The sequence below is a fragment of the Lacerta agilis genome, chromosome 4 (genome assembly GCF_009819535.1).
Source record: "Lacerta agilis isolate rLacAgi1 chromosome 4, rLacAgi1.pri, whole genome shotgun sequence".
NCBI lineage: Eukaryota > Metazoa > Chordata > Lepidosauria > Squamata > Lacertidae > Lacerta > Lacerta agilis.
This window is the reverse complement of record NC_046315.1, coordinates 53,754,219-53,781,348: the sequence shown is the minus strand read 5'-3', so window position 1 is coordinate 53,781,348 and position 27,130 is coordinate 53,754,219. Positions and strand designations below refer to the sequence as shown.

At 42.1% G+C, this 27,130-nt stretch overlaps 1 protein-coding gene across 1 annotated transcript in view; it reads right to left on the bottom strand.

Annotated features, from left to right (window-relative positions):
- Window positions 1-27,130, bottom strand: part of ABCG1 (ATP binding cassette subfamily G member 1) — a 40,559-nt gene that overhangs the window by 632 nt on the left and 12,797 nt on the right. The window contains exons 2-13 of the mRNA XM_033147073.1: window positions 15,225-15,342; window positions 13,914-14,046; window positions 11,214-11,264; window positions 10,284-10,429; window positions 8,986-9,109; window positions 7,622-7,736; window positions 5,641-5,789; window positions 4,037-4,138; window positions 3,243-3,411; window positions 2,451-2,551; window positions 1,460-1,618; window positions 840-958 (exon numbers count right to left, since the gene is read on the bottom strand). Coding sequence (XP_033002964.1) covers window positions 840-958; window positions 1,460-1,618; window positions 2,451-2,551; window positions 3,243-3,411; window positions 4,037-4,138; window positions 5,641-5,789; window positions 7,622-7,736; window positions 8,986-9,109; window positions 10,284-10,429; window positions 11,214-11,264; window positions 13,914-14,046; window positions 15,225-15,342 — 1,486 coding nt within the window. The remainder of the gene's footprint in view (window positions 1-839; window positions 959-1,459; window positions 1,619-2,450; window positions 2,552-3,242; window positions 3,412-4,036; window positions 4,139-5,640; window positions 5,790-7,621; window positions 7,737-8,985; window positions 9,110-10,283; window positions 10,430-11,213; window positions 11,265-13,913; window positions 14,047-15,224; window positions 15,343-27,130) is intronic.

The window sequence follows — 27,130 nt, the reverse complement described above, 5'->3', positions numbered from 1 at the left end:
GAAAAGAAAAAAATCCCTAAACAAATATTATTGGATACCCAGATTAGGTAAGAAGAATCCTAACTCCAGAAGCAGTTTCCCATATATGAACTCAAACTAATTCTTGCTAGATTGTAGCCTTGTATGAAACCATCAAACAGATGGCACCCCTCACCATATCACTGTTTTGGCTTATCAGCAGAGGAAAAGAAATGGCCCAGCCTTTGGTAAAGGAGAAGGTGCACTGGGAGATGAAATCGTCTTCCCTTTTTTTGCTGTTTCACTAGCTTGCAATTTTATTGTATAACTTGTTGTGTTGTGTTTTGTTTTCTAGTGTATTGGCTTAGATTCTTCATTAGACTTTGTTGTCTGCATATTTCTGTCCTGGGACCTTCAGGTGAAGGGTGGAGCACAAATGCTTTAAATAACTAAATAAATTCCAGTTTCTGCAGGCTGGTCACCTGCTGGGAAGCTGGCGAGGGCGATTAATTGAAGTAAACCTGCAAGGATCTGTAAAGTGGGGCACTTCCATAACTCTGTATAATGACATAAGGCTAAAACTTCCATTCCTTCAGTAGAGAAAGGCAGAAAGGTGTATTGCCTAGCTGTGGTCACACAGGGAGTATGTGCCAACGCTCTCTGAACTAAGCTTTGAAAACAGGATCCTCTGGCTCTGCTATCAAGTTGATCAGACTTAGGCAAACACGGTCCCTTTAAGCTCAAACTGCACCCATACATTTTATGCACATGCTCTCATTTTTAAAAAGTGCTAACTCTCTAAACCAAGAGGATGCATCAATCAATGGTGAAACTTTATTAGAATTGCACTTGAAGTGCCAATCAGCACCCTTCACACTTACCTGACATATGAGATGTAGGACAACCATTGGAGGTAAGCTGGAATGGTATCAAAGCTGACAAAAAATCCTGAGAAGAGAAGAACGGGGATGGCTGTAACAGGGCCTACAAATGTTGCCACCTAAAAAAAAAAACAGGCAGATATCAAGATTAAAAACTAAAGCAAAACGAGGGTCACATTTTTGCCAGACCCATCACTAACAGAAGACTTTTCAGTGCCAATGACATTCGTTGGAAGGCATGCAACATCCTTAAGCATGCCAAGTAAACTGAAGCTACAATTGCCAAAAGGAACAGGGGTGTGTAATACAGCCTTCACCAAGCCAGTGACCTTCAGAGCTCTTGGACTGTATGTCTGATCTTCAGCTCAGTTGGTAGAGCATGTGACTTTTGATCTCAGGGTCAACGGTTTGAGCCCCACATTGGGCAAAAGATTCCTGCATTGCAGGGGGTTGGACTAGATGACCCTTGTGGTCTCTTCCAACTCTATACTTCTATAATTCTATGATCTCATCAGCGCCCACCAGCATGGGCTGATAGGAGTTGTAGTCCAAAACACGTGGAAGGCAGCAGCAGCTTGGCCAAGGCTGGTGTAATGTCACAAAAAAGCAAGAGCCAAGACCTGGAGTGAAGTGGATGCTGCCCCAATCAGAAGCCCCAGTGACTGAGCCACGAGTGATGTCATTGTCCCCAGTGCTGCAAACAGGACGAATCGGAGTGCGTCGGAGGGTTGTGCGGTCATCCAGTACACAATGCTACAATATGCTACAGGAAACATAATCTGCAAAGAGACAGACATCTTTTATACAACTTCTTTCTTTTTTGATATAAATAATCGGCACTGTTTTTTGCTTAGGGGAGGGAGGAATGGGAGCTTCCTGATACACCAGCTCTTTATGTATCACCATAGGTTGGCATCTTTCCTCCCCACATCCAGTGATGGAACACATGGGAAGACGGATAATACTTTTTCTTCATCTCATCATGTAAGCCATATTGGTTTAGCAACTTAACTTCAACCAGTGTCCACCAGCACCTTTCAGAGGAGGGCTAACCATATTTTGAAATTCACTGTTGTTGTTTTAGGAAATATATCACATAGCAGCATGCAGAATGTTTGTCTAAACTCCCTGCATACTGCCCCCACCCCCAGATTGCTCCAAGGTAGGCCAGACCACCAACTGTCATGGTATGTTTTGTCCCCGGTGGCGGAGCATATGCCCGCGCTGCCCAGGGCGGGTGCACTCCCGAAGGGGGTGGGGCACAGAGGGTGCCCTCCCAGGTGCAGGATAGCCACTCGGGTGCACAGAGCGGTGCACCCCCTGCAGCCAGGGGTGGAGCGAGCCGCCCACGGGGGCAGAGCAAGCCGCCGATGGCGGACATTCAGTGCACTGCTCACCCGTGACTGCCAAATGTCATCCCCCTCAGCGAAGACACCCGGGGCGGTCTGCCCCCACTGCACCCCCTTCCTCCACCCCGTTTGTTTCCACTGCAAAGCTGCTCCACATGCACCCATTCATTTATATGGAAAAGATAATAGTGTGCGTTCAGGATTCCTACTGTTGTTGCTGTTCTACAAAATTACAGAGAAAGATGTGAAAAGAAAGGTCTACCTGAAAAGGGACGTCAGCCATCGTTTTAGCCAAGTAGTAGGCCTTCAGACTGTACCAGTAATTCAGATGTTCTCTAAGAAATACGCCCATCTCTAGAGGAACTATGTTGAACAATTAAAAAACAAAAACAGATAAACTGATTGCAATTGTAGATTATAACATTATGATTCAAATGTGATAGCTGGGCTTTACAAGGTGGTGTTCCTTGTATTCAGTCAACTTTAAGGAACAGGTCTCAGGTTTGCAGCTGCACCTTACCAATTCCACACCTAACTTCACGCGATGTGAGGTGAGTGACAAATGGGCCTAATTTGGACCATAGGCTGCAAGTGCCCACATGGATCTCCACTGCCCTGGCCATACCTGCTCCTGCTTCACCAGTTGGGGAGTGATTTTACATGCATGCACTGGTCAGCACTGTAAGCATGTATTCCTTTTAGAGAAAAACCAGGATCCTATATCTACCTATGTATATATTCATATATGAATTTTAAAAATCATGTAGGTGGCCTATCAAGTTACTAGCTGTAGACACGGAAAATACAGAATCACAAAAGGCTGAATGGTGGTTTACTTCTGGGTCACAAAAATTTGTGGGCAATGAACAAAGACCATTTTGGGATTTTCTTAAAATAATAATAATAATTGTAATGGCCATTACATTTCCTTGTTTGATTAAAATCAATTAAATATTCAAGAGGGTGGAAGCCAAGTCACTGGCAAAATTCTCACAGATTTCAACAGCATCACAGAAATCCTTTAAAAATGACTCCTGCACAGGTCATGACTCACATGTAAGGACTGTCGGCATGAGAGCAGCAAACATGAGAAACAACATGGAAAAGAAGAGGAAGCCAGAGTTGCTCAGGACTTTTTTGGCTTCGTTTCCGATCCCCAAGTACAGCAATCCTATGAGGAGTCCAATGCCAATGTGCGATGTGATCCGCAGATGCGTCAGAACCTGGTAGGAAGGCAAAGATGTGCTTGTGTTAAGAACGTTTTGAGTTGACATGTGCTGTAAAGGTAAAGGGACCCCTGACCACCAGGTCCAGTCGTGTCCGACTCTGGGGTTGCGGCGCTCATCTCGCTCTATAGGCCGAGGGAGCTGGCGTTTGTCCGCAGACAGCTTCCGGGTCATGTGGCCAGCATGACAAAGCCGCTTCTGGTGAACCAGAGCAGCGCACGGAAATGCCGTTTACCTTCCCGCTGGAGCGGTCCCTATTTATCTACTTGCACTTTGATGTGCTTTCGAACTGCTAGGTGGGCAGGAGCTGGGACCGAGCAACGGGAGCTCACCCCGTGGCAGGGATTCGAACCGCCAACCTTCTGATCAGCAAGCCCTAGACTCTGTGGTTTAACCCACAGCGCCACCTGGGTCCCTCAAGACATGTGCTGTAACATAGCTTAATTTGGCAGATACGGATCTATCATTTGTATACTGTATAACAGCCTATCCACATTCCATACCAGCCTCCTCCAAGCTAATGCATGTTTGGGACTGCAACTCTCATCATCGTTTCATATGTGTCAATCCCGTTTGGACATTCCTAAAGGAGTTTTTTTTAAAGCATTGAAACCAGCCTTACCGAATCCCTCATTATGGTGAGAAATGTTCTTTTAAACAGAATGCAAAACTGAGTAAGGCAGCTGGCTGAGAAGCTGTGACAGCCTTCTGTGGATGAAGAATCCTGAAGGAATAGAGAAACAAAAATGTAGTTAAATGTACCACTCAGGACAGTCATTAGTTTTGGATCAATGAATGCAAGAAGAACTCTGTTGAATGAAATGAAGGACCCATCTAGTCAAACATCCTCTTTCCAACAGTAGCCAAGCATATGCTTCTGAGATGCCCACCAGCAAGGTAGAAAGGGAACACTTCTCCCTTGTTCTTTGGCTGTCTCCCAGCAACCAGTATATGGTTGCAAACTAGAGCTGGTTGTTCACCCATTCAGCCATTGTCACCACTGTTGGATTTATCGCCCATGAATGCATTTAATCCCTGTTGAAAAACCAGTGCCCGTTGCCACATGTAAGGGTTTTCAGCGGCTGCTCATGAACGTCCAGCTCATCCTTCTGCAGAGTCCGGGAATGGCCCCTTCCGGTTCCTTCTCCAGCATAAAAGGAGCAGAACATGAAACCCCCGCCTTTCCCCCCTCCGCAAGTGGGGAGACGGAAGTGGAGCCTCTTTTCCCGCCTCAGGTTGATGCAAGGGCTTTGAGATCTCATCAAAGCCCTGACTCCTACTCTCCAAACCTCTCTCCCCCTCCCCACTGGAAGAACTGCTGGTATCTCCACTGGACGAGGAAGAGTTGCTAAGCAACGGAGGCGGGGGCTGGCGATACTCCAAAAGCCCCGGCAACTCCTTGCTTGTGGCGGAGCCAGTCCCCCAACACCACACCTTGTTGATGTGAAGTCCATAACTTAATGGAGGGTTGCGGGAACAAGTGCTTTCTACCTGGAATGTCAGTTTCCCTTCAGTCTCAGATGAGGAAGAATGTTAAGCACTTGCAAATAACTCTGGATGAAGCGCTTCACATGAACATTACATTTCAGGCTTTTACTTTTTTAAAAACTCAGCTCAGATTTTTTTCTTTTTCTTTTTTTTAAAAAAAACCCTCCCAGCAGTTTACAAGAATAAAGGCACAATTATAAGGCAAGAATGATAAGCATCAGCTGGTCAAATTGAAAATTTGTTTTGACTCCCTCCTTCCCCCCAAAATCCCATAGCATTGAGAATACTGGAAGAAATAAATAAGGAGAATGTGAATATGAATGTTTTCAAACAAATTCAAGGGTTGTATAAAACTAAGTTTTGTTCAGAGAGGACCCACTGAAACAACTGGACTTCAGTTAGTCATGCCCACTGAATTTAACAGAACTACCCTGAGTAGAATTAACATTCGATATAACCCCAAGTTAGGAGATTTGCTTAACAAGCTTGCTTAGAACTCTTGGCTGTATAAAACATTAATAACAACGTTCATTTCCATGCAAATGTTTCCTCAAATGTCTGGTTTGTGTAACCTTGGTGCAATGGCACCAACCATGATGCAGAATTGCCATTCTTGAACTGCTTATTTCTGGCTTATGTCAGTAGTATTGCCCCCAAAAGAAAGTGTTTGAAGGGCTGTATCAACTAGCTTGATCCCCTTTCCTCAGCCATTTAAGTAACAATTTTCATCTAAATTACCTCTTCAGATGGTCTGTGCCATAGGAAAGGGTTAAGTTCACTTTCTCCCCCAGAGTTTCTCTTGAAATCGGCATCGCACATTCCTTCTCGGACTGCCCTTACTAGACGGCTGTTCTGGTCTCCATACTCGCCGGAGGCAACTTCCATCACTAAACAGAACAGAAAAGAATCATTCTATCCACCTCCATGTGATATTGTCATGGAAAAGGCAAAATGACAGGTGCACAAAACAATCTCAGCTGGCAGGTATATTCAGAAATGGGTGCAGAGATATTTTTGTGCATGTGTGTAAATGGTGGGCTCTAAAGTTCAGAGGGTAGCAGTAGCTATCTCAATACTCCACGCATTTGAGAAAGTGGGCTCTACATTACAAAAGCTACAGAACTCATGATTATTTTAGATGAGGCTTCTATCCTATGGACCACTGACGATGGTAAACTGTGTACCACAGTGGGGAACGAAGCTGTACAGTAGAAACAGGGAACCTGTGCTCTTTCAGATGTTGTTGGAACTACAAATCCCATCATTCCTGACCACTGCTGATTGGTGGGAGTTGAAGTCCAACATCTGAAGAGCCCCACCCCTGCTATTAAAGCACTATGAAAGACAATTGCACCTGGGACGCAGAAACTGTATCCTGAAACTATTTCAGAGAGTACGAAGTTTTGGAACAAAATCCAGCCACGGCAATCTAAGAAATTCAACAATCCCATGGTCATAGCAGGTTTCTGGGACAAGGAAATGCTTGTAGCATCTAAACCTGTGATATTTTACTTCTGAAGAAATGCAGGTCACGGGTTGCATGCAGAGATACAATGTGAATACGATGCAGCCTGTTCATAAGTTATGGTGAATGCACGATAGGGGCAGGGGTTGCAACCCTGTAAGCCACACACACACCTCGGTATGTTCACTCCATGTGCAACATCATGGGGCAAACTAAGATTATTAGACAGTTCCTGAAGAAGGCCATCTGCTCTTCAGGCATGCAGTACACACTATACTGGCACTTTAGATGAAATCTGTACTATAGAAGTAGCTAAAAGCATGTTCCTGCCTTCCCCAATGTGGTGCCCGCCAAATGTTTTGGACTGCAGTTGCCATTATCCTGTAATCCAAAACATCCAGGGTGCAACAGGTTGCAGCAGACAGGATAGTGATTGTAACAGCTTTGAAACATGTTATGGGCTTAATCACAGGACTTAAGTAATTGTAACACCCTGTAAGACCAGACCCGTATGATTGTAATATATAGGGTTGTCTACCAATTAAATAATTATCATTGAACACCCCCTGACATTTATTTGGTTACCTTTACTTTATATGTTAATGAAATGTAGGGTTGCCATATGTCCGGAATACTGCAGTTGCAAGCAGGTGAAGATCGGCAAAATGTCCAGGAAAATCTGGACATATGGCCGCCCATGTCGGTAGTGTCATTTTTGCTGATTTCCCTCAGAAATAGTTTTAAAATGCCCCCCCAAACCCACCTCAACAACTTTGCCCAAAAAAAATATATCTCTGGATTTTCACTTTTTGAAATATGGCAACCCTATGATAGATACACATACACAGGTTAGCTTGCAAGCCAGTTTGAAACTTTTAAAATATCAAGTTTATTAGCAAGTCCAGCCACTAGGGTTTCAAAATTCAAATAAAACTGGACTTCTGGGATTTTTATATTGAATAGAAGGAAGAACTTCATGAAATTCAGGTTTTAAAAATCATTTCAGTTGTTCTGGGGAAGTGGTGGTCGGAAACGAGACATGACATTTCCTGTGTCCAAATGTTTCATTTTGAAGAACTTTTTCATGTGCTGAGTTCAGCATGCTTGCCTACCACTAGAGGGTGTGATTTAACAAGAAAGAGGTTATCATTTTATGACAGACATATATTAAAAATAAATTTCCGTTTTGCTCTCGAGAGCTTGTTCAAAACAAAAACAAATAAGCACAACCAAGAAATCAATCCATTTGCTCACCAAAATCTGCTGGATTGTGGTACGTTGGACAATTCAAACCCAAATCTCTCAAGTAAGGGACTAGGTTTAACACTTTCCCACGGTAAATGCACTGCCCTTGGCTCAAGACGTAGAGCTGAAAGAAAGAAAAAGGAACAAATGATAAATAATACTCGAGACTGGCTGCCTTGTAAACCTATTCAGTAAACCACTATCTGATCAGAGGGGAAAGCAGCAAGATTCCTTGCTAAGAGTCTAAATCAAAGGACACAGCAACGTCCGAGGAATTTTAGTATACTTATCAGGAAGCAATGTGATTTCTCAGAAGTAAGTAGTCTCAACTCTGAGGCCTTCACTTCTGGAAAACACATGAAGAGTTTTTATCTACTAAACTCTGTCTTCAAACACATAGTGGAAAACAGGCTGAACATGAAACCATCAAAGAAAGAGGAGTAACTGAGCAAATTGATTTTATAATTGTCACTCTTCACTTGCTTTTCACAGAGGGCCCCTCCGGACTAATACTCCATTGTAGGTCATTCTGCAGCACAGTCCTGACACAATGGATCCCCCTGACAGGACTCTGCTGCAAACTGCCCCCTCCCTTGCAAAGGAGTTGCAGTTATGTTGGGGTTTATTTGCATGCATCAGCAGATAATGTTTAATGAGGCCCTCAGAGAACTTTAAAGTGTCACCCAATCCCAGCTGTGGCTCCTTGGAAGCAATTTTTTCCAACTGGAATGGCTGAAAACGTGCTGCCATGATCATGAAAATCACCTCCAGGGTGGTGTACGTTAGGTTCTCTGTGTGAAAAGATCCCCAGGAACCATCAAGATCCATCCCTCAATAATAACCTATCAGTCCATTGACTTCTTTGTGACACACGAGGTTTCCATATAAAAAGGGGGTGTCGACATGCAGGCATTTTCAAACAAGAAGTCTCCCAGAGGATCTTCTGAGGTAGCAAAGTTTCTTGAGTATATGTGGAATCAAACTGCCTTTAAAACCACCTCAGCACAGAATAGCCATGGTTCTGTGGTAGTGCATCTTATTTCCATTCAGCTTCAATCCCTGACTTCTCCAGACAGGGGTGGAAAAGCCCCCTCTCCAAATGACTCTGGAATGCCACTGCCAGTCAGCATAGATACTACTGAGTTTGATGTGCGGCATCAGTCTCACATGAAGCTTATGCAGCAAGGAAAAGAAAGAGAGAGAGGAGAAATACATACTCTTGGCTATGAAGTGAGACTGGGAAGCTATTCTATCTGTTTATTAGTGCAATGAGATCTCAGATACAGCATTGTGGCCTTGGAAATAAGATGCAGCTGTGAGTGCACTCTTTATACATCCATGCGTGTGGCAAAAAAAGAAATCAAAATAAGTACCTGGTCAAATTGCTCAAAGAGTTTGGCACTGGGCTGGTGTATAGTGCAGATAATGGACCGACCACCCTGTGCTAAAGCCTTCATCAAGGATACGACTTGAAAGCAGGATGCACTGTCCAGGCCGCTAAGAAGAAAAGGAGTTTGTCAGGCTTGTCTTTTCACTCGCTGATGTTCATAATAGCCCCTTAGAATTAAAAGAACAGAAGCTCCACAATCCCAACAGGGTTTGGGTAGGAGGAGACATTTCCAATGAGCTGCACTGCACCATTGGCTCTTCCTGGTTTTTCACATTTTAGTTTGGCAGCTACAAGATTGTTCTTAACATGCTCCATTATGCTAGAATGACTTCTGCTCCCTAAAGCATCCTTCTCTTTCCACCTCACTTTCAGCTTTTCGTATACCTTGCACTTGTTGGCCAACAATATACGTTCTAGTTTTCAAAGGATCTGGGACCTTACACATCTCAGTACACTTCTGGCTGCCACTGTGGGCTTCTGTTTTATAAACTCAGGGTTCCCAACCCCTGGGACACCACATTTTTGGTTCTGCACTCCAATGTCTGGGTGCCCTATTATCAGCACTGCTTGGAAGTTGCCTGTGATGCGTTGGCAGCCAGAGATTGCTGCTGAAGGCCTAACAGCAGGAGAAACAATGGGACCAACTGTCAGCGATCAGCAGAATCGGAACTAGTTAAGTCAGCATCATATATTGAATCATAGAATTGTAAGGTCGGTCATCTGGTTGAAACCCCCTGCAATGCAGGAATCTCAACTAAAGCATCCATGACAGATAGTCATCCAACCTCTGCTTTAAAAGGTACTAGTGAGCACATAAAATTCCTTTTGGTGGGTTTAGGGTGGGGGTGGGATGGAGGGAGTAGAATTGGAACCATATAATCAAAGTAAAACATGAAATAAAATAAAAACAGAAAGAGTTCAGGGTGGGAAGATTAAGGAAGCGAAGGAACTACCTTTCGATGAAAGAGGGAATAATTAGATTGAACGATAATCAGTTTTAAATAAACTAAAACTAGAATGGGTTGTGGGGATTAATGAAGGGAACGGATTGGCTTTGGATAAAAGATGAAAGAATAATAGGGAATAATAATCTACTACAGTACATGCATTCTAGCAATCAAGTATTTAATTTTTTTAAAAGTACTGGTTTTCTGCCTTGGCCCCACACACTTTACCACATGACCCTTAGAGGGTGAGACATAGGTCAATGCTTTACTGCAAGCCATGCACTAAATAATGATGTTGATAATGATACCATCTTTATGTTGGAATACAAATTACCTGGTAGGTTCGTCAAAAAACATAACTGGCGGGTTGTTCACCAGCTCCAAAGCAATAGCGAGACGCTTTCTCTGCCCCCCTGAAAGACTTCCAGTCCTTGTAGTGGCACAGGACAGCAAACCCAGAGCTGTCAGGATCTCCTTTACCTGAAATAAGTGACAACAACGTATTTCAAAGGGTCTTCACAAGTGTTGTCCACATTCAACAGGGCGAGGGGCCTCCAGCCTGCAGACCAAACCAGGAGCCCCTGCCCCTCCGTTTGGTCCACTGGGGCAATTTTCAAAAAACATGCACACCTGATATCATATCTGCTGTCAGGTGTGGGGCAGGTAGAGATGTGTCTGGATCAGCTGCATGAACCAATCCCTGCAGCAAGCAGGATTGAACCCCTCCCATTAGCTGATGTGTGGGGAGTTCAGACCTGCTCAATTAGGGAACGTTCATCAGTGCAATCTCTTTAACTCACTATTTGCAACGCTCTCTGCAAAAACGAATTTCTTTTTAACCACATACCCCAAACAACTATTTATACAGCTGTCTACACAAGATCAAAAGCTGAGCTGCAAATCTAGCTAAGATCATAATATCCAGTTGTTAAATGAAGCATCCTTATAATTGCCTGAACATTCCTGTAAGTACATATTTTTTCTTTCCTCTTTTATTCTTACATTGAGTGAAACTTAACCAATTAACTGCTGGTTCTAGAAATGGTAGGCAAGCAGCTGGGGCTTCTTTTTAATAAGCATGTCTTCAACCGGCCCTCACCCCAAAAAGCACAAAATTCCTATAGTATATCCTATATGCCTTTGTTACTGATATAAAGAGTGCTGCATACATATTTCATACCCCACAAACAAGGAGGAATATTTTTTTAGCTCAGTTTTTACAATTACATTAAAAATATTCAGTATGTTTCACATTTATACATACCATTTCCCTCCTGCCTTCATCTTTTTCCTGAAGTTTCAGATGAGCAGATACCTGAAATATTAGGCCAAACATAATCCTTGTTAGACGCTCATCTCTGAGGACTCCATCAAATATCAACACGATTGACTAACTACAGTTCCCAGGATGCTTTGGGGGGGGGGGTGCCATGACTGTTTAAAGTGACATGATACTGCTTTAAATGTATAGTGCAGATGTGGCTTAATTCGGAGCCTTCTCTTAGCTAATTGAAGCTCCTATACACAGGATGCCTTTGCGATTAGAACGCTTTTCAAACAAGCAATGCTTCTGTCTTGAGGAGGTGCAATCCAGCAAGAGTCCTTTACCACCTCTTTCCCTCCCTGACTCTGTATTTAAATCGTTTCTCATGATCAGACAAACCTTAGGAAGAAGAGAGTTGCATGAACGGCACACTTGGGAAGATTGGAAATCAGTTTGATGAGAGAAGAGAACAAATTGATAAAACACTGTGTACACCTCTCATCCCTTCAGACTATAACTTGGTTCAGCCTGACTCAAGTTGCTATGGAAAGGTAAGGTTTATTCATGTAAACATCTTAATAGGCACCCATTGTATTTAAACATAAGGAGGAAGTCCATATTTTTATTCAATGGGAAGACCCTCTTTATGTCTCCCTCCCTCCCTGCAATTTCCTGGTCTCTCGAAGAACCAGGAAGATTCAGAGTTCTGATCTTTCTCTCTCTTTGAGTCAATGAATTGCTTTCTGAATAAACGATGGGTAATCACACAAAGACACGTGGACTTAAGAGCCTGCTGGATCTAGTCTAGCATCCTGTTCTCAGTGTGGCCATGCAGATGCCTTCTGGGAAGCAGGACCAGAATGCAACTACACTCTTCCCACCTGTGGTTCCCAGCAAAGGGTATTCAGAGACATACTGCCTCTGTCATAGCAAAGGACACACGAAGGTGCTGACAAAGCAAAAACAGTGGCCAATAGCAGCAGATTTGTTTTATTTATTTTTTCCTTTGGGCAGCTGCAATTTTTTTTTAAAAAACTACTCTGAATCTTTAGATCCTAGAAGATATGTTTAAATAACATTTCAATAAATATTTTCCCAAAAAGTCCTCAGTATATTAATGCATTTAATCGCTGGAAAATGAGTAGCTTGGGTTTGACCAGGCCACCCCAGAGCAGTTGACCCTGTAACTGCCAAGTGGATTTCACAGAAGCCTGGACAGCGGACATTTTTAGATTTGTCAGCTCAAATCAGCCTCTCTGGCACTAGGCCAAAGGCGGCTGGCTTTGCCTCCTAGCCCAGTGCTTGTTTATGGAACAAGCAGCCTTGTTGAAAGGGAAGTGAAGGAAGAGGCAAGGAGCGTGTATTTTGGTCGTTCCCAAAGACCTTGGACTATCATTAAATTGAAATCACAGGAAGATAAGACTTAGTTAGATTCAGCAGGCTGGAAAGGATATTTCAAAGACTTGCCACTGGCAAGCCAGGCTCTTCTGTACATGGAGCCACACTTTCTACACACATTAGAATACTAATGTGTTTTTGCTTCATACACCACAGCTTTATCTCCTGTGTGCAAATGAGTGACTCCCAGATTTGAAAAAAGTAGGGGTGCAGAGTAAAGGATGAACCAGCCCTTTAAAGATTTGGTAAATGAAAGAAATATGAATTGTTATTGTTATTGTTCCTCACAAATTCTCATCTGAATCCTCTCCATGAAGTGACATAGGCAAGGCAAAGGAGGCTCTTCTCATTGCCCTGTTGGGGATGGTAGTGGCAGGAGAAGGCCTTCTTTGTAGTGTTGCTCTGATTATCAGCCTGCACCTATAGTCACAATAGTGGTCCCCTGTAGGCATGGATAGTCACCCCATTACTGGGCTTCTGGTACCCAGGCCTTTGGAAAATCTAATTAAATTCTACCAATGCACAATGTCCTAGGCAGTGGGTCCCCACCCCTAAAAAAATGTTTAGGGGTACTCTCATTTTGACTCAAGAAAACCACCATTTTATAGCTCAAATCGGGGAAAAGTAAATGGACAAAAATACAAAAATACATGTTGTGAGTTTAGGTTACAGGTAGGTAGCCGTGTTGGTCTGCCATAGTCAAAACAAAATAAAATAAAAAATTCCTTCCAGTAGCACCTTAGTGACCAACTAAGTTTGTTTAGGGGAATGCGTACCCCTTCGTACCTGCAGGGAAAAAGCACTGGTCCTAGGGTTGTTTGTTTGTTTGATGAAAGCATGCTTTTTATTGTTTTACTGTTCATGAGGGTTTTTAGACATGTTGATTGATGTCTTTTTTTTCTAGGTTTTCTAATCTTAATCGTCTGTGTTTAATTATTTAATGTTTGTTAACCACTCTGGAATGTTTTGATCAAGGTTTTATCGTTTCAGTCGTGTTTTATTGATTGTTTATTTAATGCTTTGGAACCGCTCTGGGAATTATTTTGATGAAGAGCAGTTTAGAAGTTTCGTAAATAATGAATAAAATGGGACTTCTTCCTTTGAGCTATAAAACAAACTTCTCATTGTCTGCTCCAAGGCAAGAGCAGAGCGGTCAAGTCTACAGACTGCTTCACTTTGCAGCACTTAAGCCTGCAAAGAGGTTTGTCAGGGTAACAGCACACAGGGTTAAGCTTTATAAAGGATCAAGCAGTCCTGAAGCCACAGTCATGGGGAAGTTCAGACTGAATATGGTTCAATTACCATCATGGCTTCTTGGACAGTAAGATGTGGAAGTAGCATGTCATCTTGCATTATGTAACAGGACACTTTGCGGAAAGAGCGCAGATCACGGGGTTGTCCATTGATGAGGATCTCTCCTTTCATCCCAGTCTCTCTGAAAGTGGTCAAGAAAAGAAAAAGAGCATGAAACTTGCCTTCACATCCTTTGGGGCAGACAAAGCTAAGGGCTGGCTTGCACTTAGGGACTGACTTACTTGTCAAATACAGTTCTCTGTTTCCCATTTTTCAGTCTTGAATTCCATTCTCCACATTTCTGCACAAATTTGCCATTTTTATGCATATCATATTTTATGAATTTGTAGTAAAATGATCAATTTTCATTTTAAAAAATCCTCATGGAAGTTCATCTGCATTTTGGTGCAAATTTAGCCGTATGTATGCAGATTTGACTAATGTACTTACTTTTGAAAGCAATTTCCCCTAATACAATGCATTGTTATGGTATTCTCACTATCATGTTAACGTTTATGCACACTCTCAATTTTTGTAAACGTTGCTTGGCTAGAAAATTTCATTCCCAAATTAGGAGAAGTGTAAATTTTGAAGCATAGCTATGCTTTGGTTCTTAAAGTGTGAATTAGGCCAGTTTAAAGGTGAACTGAATTGAATTTGTCTCCTATCCCTATGTGCACTTTACATTTTTTACAAAAGATATGCAAGTCAATTCTGCTTCTGCAGATGCAAGTAAACACATTGTGTGAAGTGATCTCACTCACTCATCTGACTCACCGAGAGCTCCAAGTCCGTTTTGGAAATCATGAGATTGTAGACAAGTCCTACATTCAGAAGACTGCAATGAGCAAATCAGCCCTCGGAGCAGGTGGCATAGTATTTACTTCTAAATCTCTGGAGTTCTCTCAATCATGCAGCACCATGAGTGAAAATATTTGTCTTATCAAAACACTTGTAGACTTTAAACCAGGGGATCCAAATCTGCAGGAGCAGGTTTGAGCAACAGTGTTGCTGATATGTGTTAAGCTATATATATATATATATATGTTTTATAAATACAAGGTGAAATGATTTGCTTAAGAACAAGGATTAGACCTAGGGTTCTTCTATATATTATATATGGCAGCAAATGCAAGTTTGTGACAGTGAGTAAATATGACAAAGGAGGTGCAGCCAATCCTGGTTCTCCAACGGGCATAAGTGCATTCTACGTTTACAAGCACATGTTTATCGTCTCACATATTAAAAGTTAAGCTGTACACTTAAAATTATTTATATCTAAACAACATAATTTGGGAATTGACTGTTGCCTTCATTTACCTGTATCCTGCCAGGATGTTCATGAGCGTTGACTTTCCAGCTCCAGAAGGGCCCATAATGGCCACAAGTTCTCCACTGCTGAACTTTCCTGAAATTCCTTTCAACAAGGTCTTGAAACCTGCCAAAGAAGGTGGTGCGATGTTTAGAAGTTCACCCCCATATCTTCCTAGTCATTCTAGCAGATTAGAATCTGAAGTACAGGTACTTTCACCCCAAGATTGATTTAAGACTCAAGCTGTCGCTAGTCTCTACACAAGCTAGACCTAGTCAGGTAGCCTCAATTTAAGTGCTTGGTTTGATAATTCAATATGTAATAAAACTATGCTCTGCTGAGAGAACTTGTCTGCATTTTTCCATGTTCTTGAAAAATCTTACAGTAAACATTTATTTGTTGTAAATAAAAGCTCTTCACCATTTTATTACCATCTTTTCCCTAGTAGAGTTGTCTTAGCATGGTATTTCAAGCACACTACACCTTTCTTGTTTTTATTTATCTATTTCTTTGTAGTTTAAGAGGCAGCAATTACCGGTAGGTTGTTGCAGCACCTACACTTTGCAACTCCCTGCCTGTTGACATCAGGCAAGTGCCTTCACCGTACTCCTTTTGGTGTCTGCTAAAAGCATTTTTATTTAGACAAGCCTACCCAGATATTTTGAAAGTTGATGCGAGCTTTAACCTCTTTTTAGTTTATTATTTCAACTTTTTGAAAGTCTCAAATCATTGTTTCTAATTCTTCTTATTGATAAAATGTATTGTCTTGACTCTTTTTTTTTTTTTTTGGTAAACCGCTTCAAGTTTTGTTTGTTTTTACAATCAAGTGGTGCATAAATTTTACGAAATGATAAATAAATAAAACAGTGAAACTAAGATATTCACAGGATATAGTGATGGCCACCATCTAAGATGGCTTTTAAAATGGGATTATACAAATTGATGGGTGAGAATACTACTACCAATGGCTATTTCTTAACTTCCAGGATCAGAGGCAGGTTGCCTCTGGGTTCCAGTTGCTGGAAAATGTGAGTGGGAGAATGCGGTTGCACTCTTGTCCTGATGATTGTGGGCTTCTCAATGGCATCGAGTTGCTGCTGTGAGAACAGGGACTCAGCTAGACTGGTAAAGAAAAAGCAATTTATATGTGTTGTATCTGTGCCACCAGATGGCGACGTGGAGTCCTGTTTTCCCCCACCTGTTTTCCCTGTTTAAATTTACGACACTTTAAACTGAAACACTTCTTTGCTGAGTCTAGATCAGGCACCCACAAACACGACCCTGCAGATGTTTTGGGACTACAATTCCCATCATCCCTGACCACTGGTAGGGTTAGCTAGGGATGATGGGAGTTGTAGTCCCAAAACATCTGGAGGGCCGAGTTTGGGGATGCCTGGTCTAGATCCAGGCCAGGATGCTGAACTAGCTGGGCCCTTGGTTTCATCCAGCAGGACTCTGCTATGGTCACAGAACAGCAGGAAGTGAATGTGAGAAAGCAAGTTTGACATTTAATAAGTCAATCATTTTCATCTTCATCAGCCACTGAAAGCCAGATTTGAAAGAAAGGCCTAGAGTTTGCTTGTAATGTCTGCATTGATTTTAGCAGACTGCTCCAGCTGCTATACCCCCATCGTTTGTGCTTATACAGACATTTTGACAAACATATAAAAGGTTTCCAATGTACTTGGCTCTTGAACAGTGTTGAAAACGCAAGCCTCACTGATTTTCAGGAATCTTCACAGTATGAAAAGGAGTTGAAAGCAAGATAAAATGTCACTTGTTATCCATGCCTTTCAAAAAATACCAACTGCATACTGAAAAGCGTTCATCATAAATTATTTGTCAAGGTACAGCCTTAAGTGTATCTTGCAAGCTGCGTTTAAGCTGCCAGTGTGAAAGAAGGTTTACAATGAACCCTGTCAGAGATGTCCACCTCCGAACAAGAATAATGTGTGCTGGGTGAGAACATATAGCAATTGTTCAGGAAACTTCACTAGCTTGATGAAAATGACTTAACTGCAGAAAAAGAAAAATAGAAATTTAGATCCAAGCAGTACTGCAGGTATGTGGGAACCTGTGCTTCAGATGTTACTAAACTACTGACATGTCAGATTTGGCCACAGTGATGCATGCCATAGTTACATCTCTGTTGGACTACTGCAGGCTTCCTCAAACTAAGGCCCGTAGGCCAGATGCGGCCTGCGCCAGCCAATTATCCGGCCCCTGACAACCGCCACCCACTCTTACCAGTGTGGAGTGGCATGGCTGCCCATCTCCGGGTTGGCGCGGCACCGGAAATAGCTTGTGCGCATGCGCAAGCGTAATTTCCGGGGCACTTCCGGGTCTGCGGAGGCCTGTGCGCACATGCACACGCTATTTCCTGTGTCACGCCACACCAGAAGTGCACTGGAAGTGCAGTTGCACAAGCTATTTCTGGTGCCGCACTACACCGGAAAAAGCGAGTGCGCACGATCGGCACCAGAGGAACCGGCCCAAGGCCAGGTAAGTTTGGGGACCCCTGGACTACTGCAACATGCTCTCTGTGCAGCTGCCTTTGAAAAATGTTTGGAAGTTTCAGCTGGCGCAGAGTGCTGTAGCCAGACTAATCACTGGGGCTAGTTGTGGGGAACATGTTAGTCCCTTGTGAAAACAACTGGCCACTGGTCTGTTTCTGGGCACAATTCAAAGTGATGGATTATCACCTATAAAGCCATATGTGGCTGGGGCACAGGATACCTGAAAGATCTTTATCTCCCTTTACGAATCTGTCCAGGTGCTATAATCCTCAGCTGAGCATCTTTTTGCAGTCCCATCAACACCAGAGGCACAGCTGGTGGTGATACAAGAGACAGCCTTTTCTTTGGCAGCTCCCATATTGTGGAATTCCCTCCCAAGAGAGGTTTGACGGGCTCCCTCCTTGTTATCTCTCCACTGGCAGGCTAAGACCTTCTTTTTCGGTAGGCCTCTGAAAACTAGGTGCCAATGATGTTGACCACTGGGCAACATCATTGGCACCTAGTAGCAGGGCAATCAGTAACTCAGTGCCGGTTTTAATTGTGTTTTCTTTTTTCTTTTTTTAACTATTGTGTTTAACTAGTTTGCTTTCATGGTCTTGTCTTTTATACTGATGTTTTTTAAATGTCATAAGCTGTCTTGAATCCCAGTTCAGGAGAAAGGAAGCTACAAAGAGACAGACAAACTACAACTTCCATCATCCCCGGGCCATTGGCTATGCTTGGTAGGGATGATGGGAATTGAAGTGCAACATCCTCTGAAAGGTCACAGGTTCCCCTTGCCTGCATCACTGTGTTTCACAACTGGCCTTACCACATTAAGTAACTGTATTTTCCCAGGATTGCACAACTGGTTTAGTCACATTAAGCAATGTATATACTGCTGCTTCCCCACAGTATTTAACCCAAGCGTAAAAGCATTAAAAAAATTTTTTTTCTTGAAAAGGGGAAGAGTACAAAATGAATTAAAGAACTGGATTTTGTTAACGAGCTTTTCAGGCTACTGAGACCCTAAAGCACAATGGCATGCATTATTCTTTTCTTGAAATGGGTGAAAGGTCTTGTTGCCTATGAAGGTCAACCAAGTAGAGACTAGTTACCTATGTAATACCAGCATTGTGCCCCTTATAATCCCTTATGGAGGATTAAAAATATTCAGACACAGAAAGAACTAGAGCCTTTCTCTGCTACAGAACATTTTGAGGCTAATCTGATTTAGAATCTGTTGACCCATAAATTCTATATTGGAATTGCATGCTTCCTGTGATTATAAACACTGGTGCTATCGGGGTAGAATTTTCGGGCAAAAGTCTAAGACCTGCACAGAATGAATACCTTGCACTGCTAAAAACAAAACAAACAGCAGCAGAACGGAATTATGCTGACCAAGGCACCATTTGTGATCTAGAAGAGACACCAAGAGATGCCCTTCTTTCCTCCACAATATATGCTGTCCTACAAAAATGCCTTCACCAGTTAATGAAAAACCTAATCAAATGGTGTGTATACAAAAAAAAATATCATATCTCAAGACACATCATAGAGTCCCAATATGTAAAAAGCATGTGAGCCTTGTGAGAAAGTTTCCTCAAAAAGTGTAGGAAGTAAATACGATTTCCAAAGGGATAAACTATTATTGTAAAACTGTGGCCTAAGAAGTTAAACAGAGATTATAAACACTGATCTCTTAACTAAATCTCTGGCGTAACAGCACAAGGCATTTATATGAACCATTGTCCAAAAGCAGGCATCACTCAGGTAAGAAACTATGGCGTGAACTGGGGTGTGTGTGTGTGCAGTTAAATTGTTAATTTACCTAGAATTTAGATTCCAGAAACTCTCATATACCCCTTTAACTTCATTGTTCTCTCAGAGCCATGGATTAAATTTCAGCTAGGCATTAGATCTGACAGACCGCATTGTGTTGTTAAACAGAAGGAAGTCTTTACAAAGTAAGGTTTATGGATCTTTCTAAAGCTGTGTGTGCCATACTTTCTCCAACCCCCCCCCCAAAAGCAGCCTGTTCATTGTATAAATTTAATAACTGGATAATGCTTTTCTTCAGAGAAACTAATGAGACGTGACAGCCCACTAGGCAGTTGGACCCCTAACACTATAGCATTTGTGGCTGGCCATTTAGCAGATGGTGTGACCTCATGCTTCCTGCTCCACTACAAGTCATTTACCACAAATTCATCACTGCTGTATTAGTATGCTGTGTGTACGTCAACTTAGATTTCCTTAGGAAGTGTGAAGTTCTTCAAACTTCTCTTTACAGTAATTCTCTCTTAGCAGTAATGTTGCTGAAGTTATCAAAAAATCAACAAAATAGTAAGAGAAGAAGAAGAAGAAGAAGAAGAAGAAGAAGAAGAAGAAGAAGTGGAGGAGTAGTTTGGATTTGATATCCCACTTTATCACTACCCGAAGGAGTCTCAAAGTGGCTCACATTCTCCTTTCCCTTCCTCCCCCACAACAAACACTCTGTGAGGTGAGTGGGGCTGAGAGACTTCAAAGAAGTGTGACTAGCCCAAGGTCACCCAGCAGCTGCATGTGGAGGAGCGGAGACGCGAACCCGGTTCCCCAGATTATGAGTCTACCACTCTTAACCAGTACACCACACAGATTGAGCCAAGACCCCTGCCCAAAAGGAAGAGAAAATACCACATAATTTGGGGCTAGCAGGCCATATCTTTATTGGTACTGTTTCTTAAGTCATTTAAAAGAGGGGTCACCAACCCACCATCTGAGGGTGCCAGGGGACCTATGAAGGTCTTCACTGGTGACCTCAGGAAGCTGCTGCAGAGTCTCTAGCTCTCCTAGAAAAAAAGTTATGAAGCAAAAAGTTCAAGCACCTTTCAAAGCAATTTCTGTGAAATGAAGCAGCCTGACTGCTCCTGTCTGTAAGTGTTTTCAGCCAATTAGTGAAGTTAGAGCTATGATTGATAAGTGAGTTGTGTGGACAGCAAACAGTAGGAATCCCTGGAGTCCTTAAAAGCTCCCATTTCCCCCTCCCTTTTTAGTGAGCTCAGTGGTGGACCTTGGGGTCTCAAATTTCAGCAGCGCCCGGTGCAATTCCAATATTCAGTGCCCTCTGCTTCTCGCCTTCCATTCTAAGTCATGTGCCCCTCCATGTCTCTGCACCCAGTGTGACCAAACTGGTTGTGCTCCCCTAAATTCACATCTGGTGAGCTTTTCTTGCTTCTGTCTTGCTTCCTGATGCATGGAAGTTCTTTTCTGCAAACACCATTGCACAGTAAGTGTGGGTGGTTGCAAAATGTGAAAGGTTTGCAAATAAGCTTAGGCATGTCTCCTGCTGTACAGGAGTCTAAAAGTCTAGGCACTTCACTGTATAGTTAACATACTGTACAAACGTATATATCTATTTCAGAAGTCTTTTGTGTTTGACGGGACTTGATCCCAGATAAATAGCTACATTATGGCAGTCTACACTTCAGTTTAGGACTGGCACTGGAGAAAATGGGTCTCTTGTGCCATTAACAGTTGAGTCTACACAGCTGGGACCAGCAGGACATAGCTGACTTTCCACAGTAAGCATGAAGTTGCCTGGAGGCAAGGAGTAGAAAATCAGCAATGGCTTCATTTTTATATTATGCAATGCCCCCCAACAGCTGCTTTGTGTTATGCCATGCCCCATGGTAGTCATTTTGTAACTGGAGCCCTCAGCACACTTTCAAAATTTGAAATGTACCCCCTGGTCCAAAAAGGTTGTTGGCTCTTCTCTTAAGGGATTTGCAGCTAAACCAGTGTTTCCCAACCTTTGGTCTCTAGCTGTTTTTGGACTACAGTTCCCATCATCCCTGACCACTGGTCTTGCTTGCTAAGTATGATGGGAGTTGTAGTCCAAAAACAGCTGGAGACCCAAGGTTGGGAAACACTGAGCTAAACGGTACATTAACCTTTTTGACTACCTCCATCTATCCCAGTGCAGGTAGATTCCACCTAAACATTAGGAAGAACTTCCTGACAGTAAGAGCTGTTCGACAGTGGAATTCGCTGCCAAGGAGTGTGGTAGAGTCTCCTTCTTTGGAAGTCTTTAAGCAGAGGCTTGACAGCCATCTGTCAGGAATGCTTTGATGGTGTTTCCTGCTTGGCAGGGGGTTGGACTGGATGGCCCTTGTGGTCTCTTCCAACTCTATGATTCTATGATTCCTCTTGGTGAGATAGCAGAAATTATCTCCCTTCACCTCAGTCTTCTCACAGGCCAGCGCCTCTGACTTGGAGCTAAAGTCTACTATCAACAACTTCACCAATTGGAATGAAAAGAAACCAAACAACAGCAAACCGGAACCTTCCAAAAGTCACCAACATGCTCTTGACACAACAGCCACAATTGGACAACACTCCAAACCTTGATTTGGAAGATCATGAATGAGTTAATGTTGAGCTCATCCATTTCCTCCTCCCCCTTTGCCACACATGAAGAGTAAGTCTCTTTCCAATTGGTGTCTAAATAGTGCAAACTAGGGTTTTCTCAAAGCTTGTAAACTTGTAAACTTGTAAACGAGGATCAAAAGACGGTTTGGGGTCTTGGTTGTGAGTAACTATGATAGGCAAACTCCCACACCAAGATCCCACAAGTCTCCACTTCACACATTGCCCCTGAAGTGGGAAACAAAAAGTGCAAGTTGCCTGTATTTCAGCACAATGCATTTCTTTGTAAAGTGTAAATAGATTCTGATACTACCAATCCTTTGTTTCCTATAAGCTACTGCCAAGGTTTGTTTCTTTAATGCCAACGTTACAGAAGAAAAAACAATCAGTTGGTAGGCTTGGACCTGTGTGTTTGGAGAAGAAAGCTTGATGTAGAAAAGGCTATAACACTGAAATTCTTGTTAAAATTATTAGAGAGGATGGCAGCTTTCATGCGTGAAAAAAATAAAATGATCCATTCTCCTACACAGATATAATTTTCATTAAATGTTGTCTTAAAAGATTGTGAAAATGAATTTTTCAATAAGACAACTTTGCCAGGATCTGGTTCTTAAAAAGCAGGTGCTGGCATTGTGTGAGAAGCAACCTAAAGCTAGATATAAGTAGATAAAGCCACATGCCTGCATGCCAGAGCAGAGAGAGAGAGAGAGAGAGAGAGAGCCTCTTAAATGGGTCAATGAACGATAATAACCCTGCTCCCACCAGGCTTCATGCAAGTGATTCAAGGATGTATTCCACATGGCAAGCTTCAGGCCTACAGGTTTGAGGAATTAAAGAGTCAGAAGGTGTTTTGCTCTGTATATTTATCTGTGCGTTTGTTTGCCTCCAAATAAGGGGGAAAGTGATGAGGTGAAGTTACATGATTCACTGTCTTAATATTTTCTGCGAATTTACAGAACAGCTTCTTTTCAAGCAACTCAAGCCTTATGTAAACATCTGGCAGGTTATTATTGTTAGAAAAAAGATCTTGCATTTGCTTTTGAATGGAAGTCTTTCCTGGAAGGATCTCTCTCTCTCTTAACACAGAGAGACAAGGCAGGCACCTGTGGTCATAAGGATGACTCACAAATACTCACAACAGTAGAACACATACTGGGGCTGGAGAAAAATATGCCTACGCCGATCAAGGTGCCACCGATTACATTTTGTGATTCTATTATGAGCTAAAGCCCAAATATTCAAGGGTTATGAACACACCAATCACAGCTAATTATATAAAAAATAACAATTATAAAAACAGGCTGACATCCAGTGGTGCTAACCTGCCAACAGGATAGATTTCCATGAATGAAACGGGGTTTCCCATTCCAATCTCATTCTCTGCAGCTCCCTGTGTGCCCACAAATCAGTTGTGGGGGGTTTGGGGAACCTGCCGGAGAACATCTGGGAGGATGGGGCTACTGGGAGGAGCAGAGGCAATGGAAGCCCCACCCATCATCTTAACAGGATTTCGTTTAAAACTAGTAACAACACCACTAAAACATTTCTAATGGCCTCCAGTAGGGAAGTGGAATAACTTCGGTTCAGTTTGCAGTTTCTGAGACAATGCACAAAGCAAAGCACAAAATCCACATTTCTCCAAATTTTGCAGCACAACTCCCCAGCCAAGTAATTATACGTCACAAAAATGCATGGGCCAGGGAAAATAGCACCCAAAAATGCATTGCTTTGCAAAAATATGTATACTAGGCTAAACTGCATACAAAAATGTGTATATCCAGACTAAAATGCTGAGTAGTTTTCATGAGGATTTTAAAAGAAAACTGCAAACGCATATCGAAATGTGAAGAACTGATTGGGAAAACTGGGGAAACTGAGAGAAACCAACATTTCTCTAAAATTTAGTGTAACAGTAGTATCTGTGTTCCTGAATGCTAAATAAAATAAAATAAAATCCTCCCATGAATATGGAAACAAGCTATGGATCTCTTCCAGATTTTTGGTTTATGCCTAGAGCATTGACAACAGCGTTTTTAGCTCTCCTCTTGATTATTTGCATTAATGAAGTCTCAAAAATGAAAATATTTTCAATGCCAACACACTAAACACAGAACCTGCTAAAACATCCCTGAACTATTCTAATTAGCCATCATAATTTCTTCTGAAATGTGTAGAAGCATTAAACAGAAACCCACTACACTGTGAACACATCAGTGCTAGCAGAAAGAAAATGCATTGCATTTTAGAAGGATGGTTTTTACTGTTCCTGCAGTTCGGAAACTGAAACACTGAGCACCATGATAATACTGAACTTTCATCTGTTTTCAAATCCTAGACAACCTACATTCAGTATGTTGGATTAATATCAGCTGATAAAGTAGATAAAGTAATATGAAGTAAATCCGGAAGTGAGTGTTCTGGTTTGCAAATGTTCTTTGGAACCCGAACATCCGACACGGCTTCCACAACTTCTGGTTGGCTGCAGGAGCTTCCTGCAGCCAATCAGAAGCTGCGCCTTGGTTTCTGAACATTTTGGAAGTCGAACGGACTTTCGGAACAGATTCCGTTCGATTTCCAAGGTACCACTGTACTTTTTTGAGATTATAGTACCTGTCTAAAGTGGAATGCACTCCCCAGAAAGGCTCATCTGGCACCTTTGTTACATATATTTAGGCGCCAGGCAAAAATATACCTCTTCTCCCAGGCCTTTGGCTAATTTAACAATCTATGGCATTTTAAACTGTGTGTGTGCATGTGTTGTTTTTGTTTGCTATTATGGTATGTATTTTGGGGTTTTTTATATTGTAAATTGCCCTGTGATCTTTGGATGAAGGGTGATATAGAAATTTGGTAAATAATAATAGCAGCGTTACAGCTTTAACCCATGGTAACTAATACAGTACAAGACTAAGTTTATCTCAAGGGGGAAGTTTTCACATCCCCTGTTTCAGACATGTGATCAGGTTCCAGGAAGACAAAGCTATCGCTGCTGCCTATCACACATTGCTGCTGAGCTACCTCCCTGCTGGGTATCAGGGGGAAAAAATCTATTGCTAATAGTAGGAATAGCTGAACAACAAACAAACCAGGAGAATCACAAAACTATTTAGATGGCATTTTAAAAAGGCTGGGTGGCTATTTTACCACCATAGTGACCTAGAACTATACCTCATATTGTCATTCTTTCCACATAATCAGTTTTATTCCCCAGCATATTACAGAATAGTTTATAATGTCACAAAACGTTTGAGTTCACTTAAAATTCTCCCTGTTAGAACTGCAAATATGCTATTTTATCTAAACAAACATAAGCAAAATGTTATCCCAAAGCATGCACTTTGCTTATTTAAGATGGTCTTCATTTTTTTGTCAATGGTCAGCATCTTCATAACTTGATCTGTTGAATTTTTACCCATACCTGTTGCCAATTAACTTCTGAAGGATCTGTCAAGTTAAGATGAATATCTTGTCCATGACAAATTGTATCCAAGAAATTAATTTTGTCCAAACAAATCAAACTGTGGTTGAAGGCCATTATTAAAATGCACTGCTTTTTCCAAATTCCCATCCTTTTTAGAGAAGACTTTCAGCTTCCCCTTTATACTCTCCATGCTCCTTTCTTTTCAAGTTATTACAAGGGCTAATTGAATGGCAACAAAGAACTGAATAATTTCCAGAAACAGATGTTCTTTCATACTTCCAGTACAAAACAATAACAAAAACTCCACACATAGGCAAAATATTGAATTACACAATAAAAATCTCTACAACTAAAAGTATATAATCACAATATTCATACATTTTCTACCCAGAGCACATTGACTACTGAAATTCTGCCTCATGGGATAGGTCTAAATCCAGGTCAGGTTAGCTTAGGTTAAAACTGAGAGAAGATTCATTTCTGGCTCACCTCCAAATCAGCCTGTCCTGTCCTGGTAGATTATGTTACTTGACTCTCATTTGTAAAGCAGCTTCCTAGTTTGCATGATAGACCCTGCAATTAATTGCACCAGATGATCTCCATGTATTTGTACATGTTCGCAAAGATAGAAAAGACTAATGAATTTCTTTGGATAAGCAAGGCAGACTTGAGGGTTTTTAAATGTAACTCTGTAGATACTTTTTGGAGCTCTGTCAAGAAGAAGTTCCTTCTGAGAGTTCCCATAAATACACTGTTTCAGTCCATTTCACTCAAGCCCAGTGGGTTGATAACAAGAAAAGCTCTACTTTTCTTCCCCGGGAATCAAACAGAACTCCAGTCTCCTAGATGTAAGAAAAATCATCCATCTGGTTGCTGCAACATGGAAGGCAGTTGGCTAAACCTTCAGTGTTCTAGACCCCCCTGAACTCATATATGGTTTTGTCATGTAAATGAACTTATCCTGAGACAATCATGCCCAAATAATCAAAGGCAAAGTCTGAGCCTGCCTTGGATTACAATCCAGGCACCTTGCAGTGTACTCCATAGACTTCTGATGTGGTTCAGGCTACGTCCTCAGGAGAAGAAACATGATTACCTTATTCAGAGTTTCCCCAGCCAGAGGGCATGGCTCTGCCACTAACTCAAGGATTAGTCCCTCTATTTCCCCAGCAGTGCAAAAATCAAAGGCTACAAAACAAAGTGAGGGCCCTTTAACCAGCTCCCCCAGAGAGACAGAGCCTACTTGCTACAGGACTGGTCAGCCTACATAAGACTTTAGTTGGTTCCAGCTCTCTGGAGGGACAATTATCTCTCATAACTGTTTTATCAGGGGCCCTTGGAATTGGCCACAGTCCTGTTGCTTGACTGGAAACTGCTGGCCTCCACTCTGAGCCTGGAGATCTCAAAGAACTAGATGCAACCTTTTAAGACCCTGACTCTTAGACCCTTCACTGTACAGTAGATGCCTCTGGTGAGAAGAAAACACAGTTTCTGGTGGGAAGAAACTTTGTTAGCTTATTCAGGGCACTTCTGGTTAGAGAACAGAGTCCAGCCATTATTCTTGGACCCAGAGGGTGTCTCCTTTCAG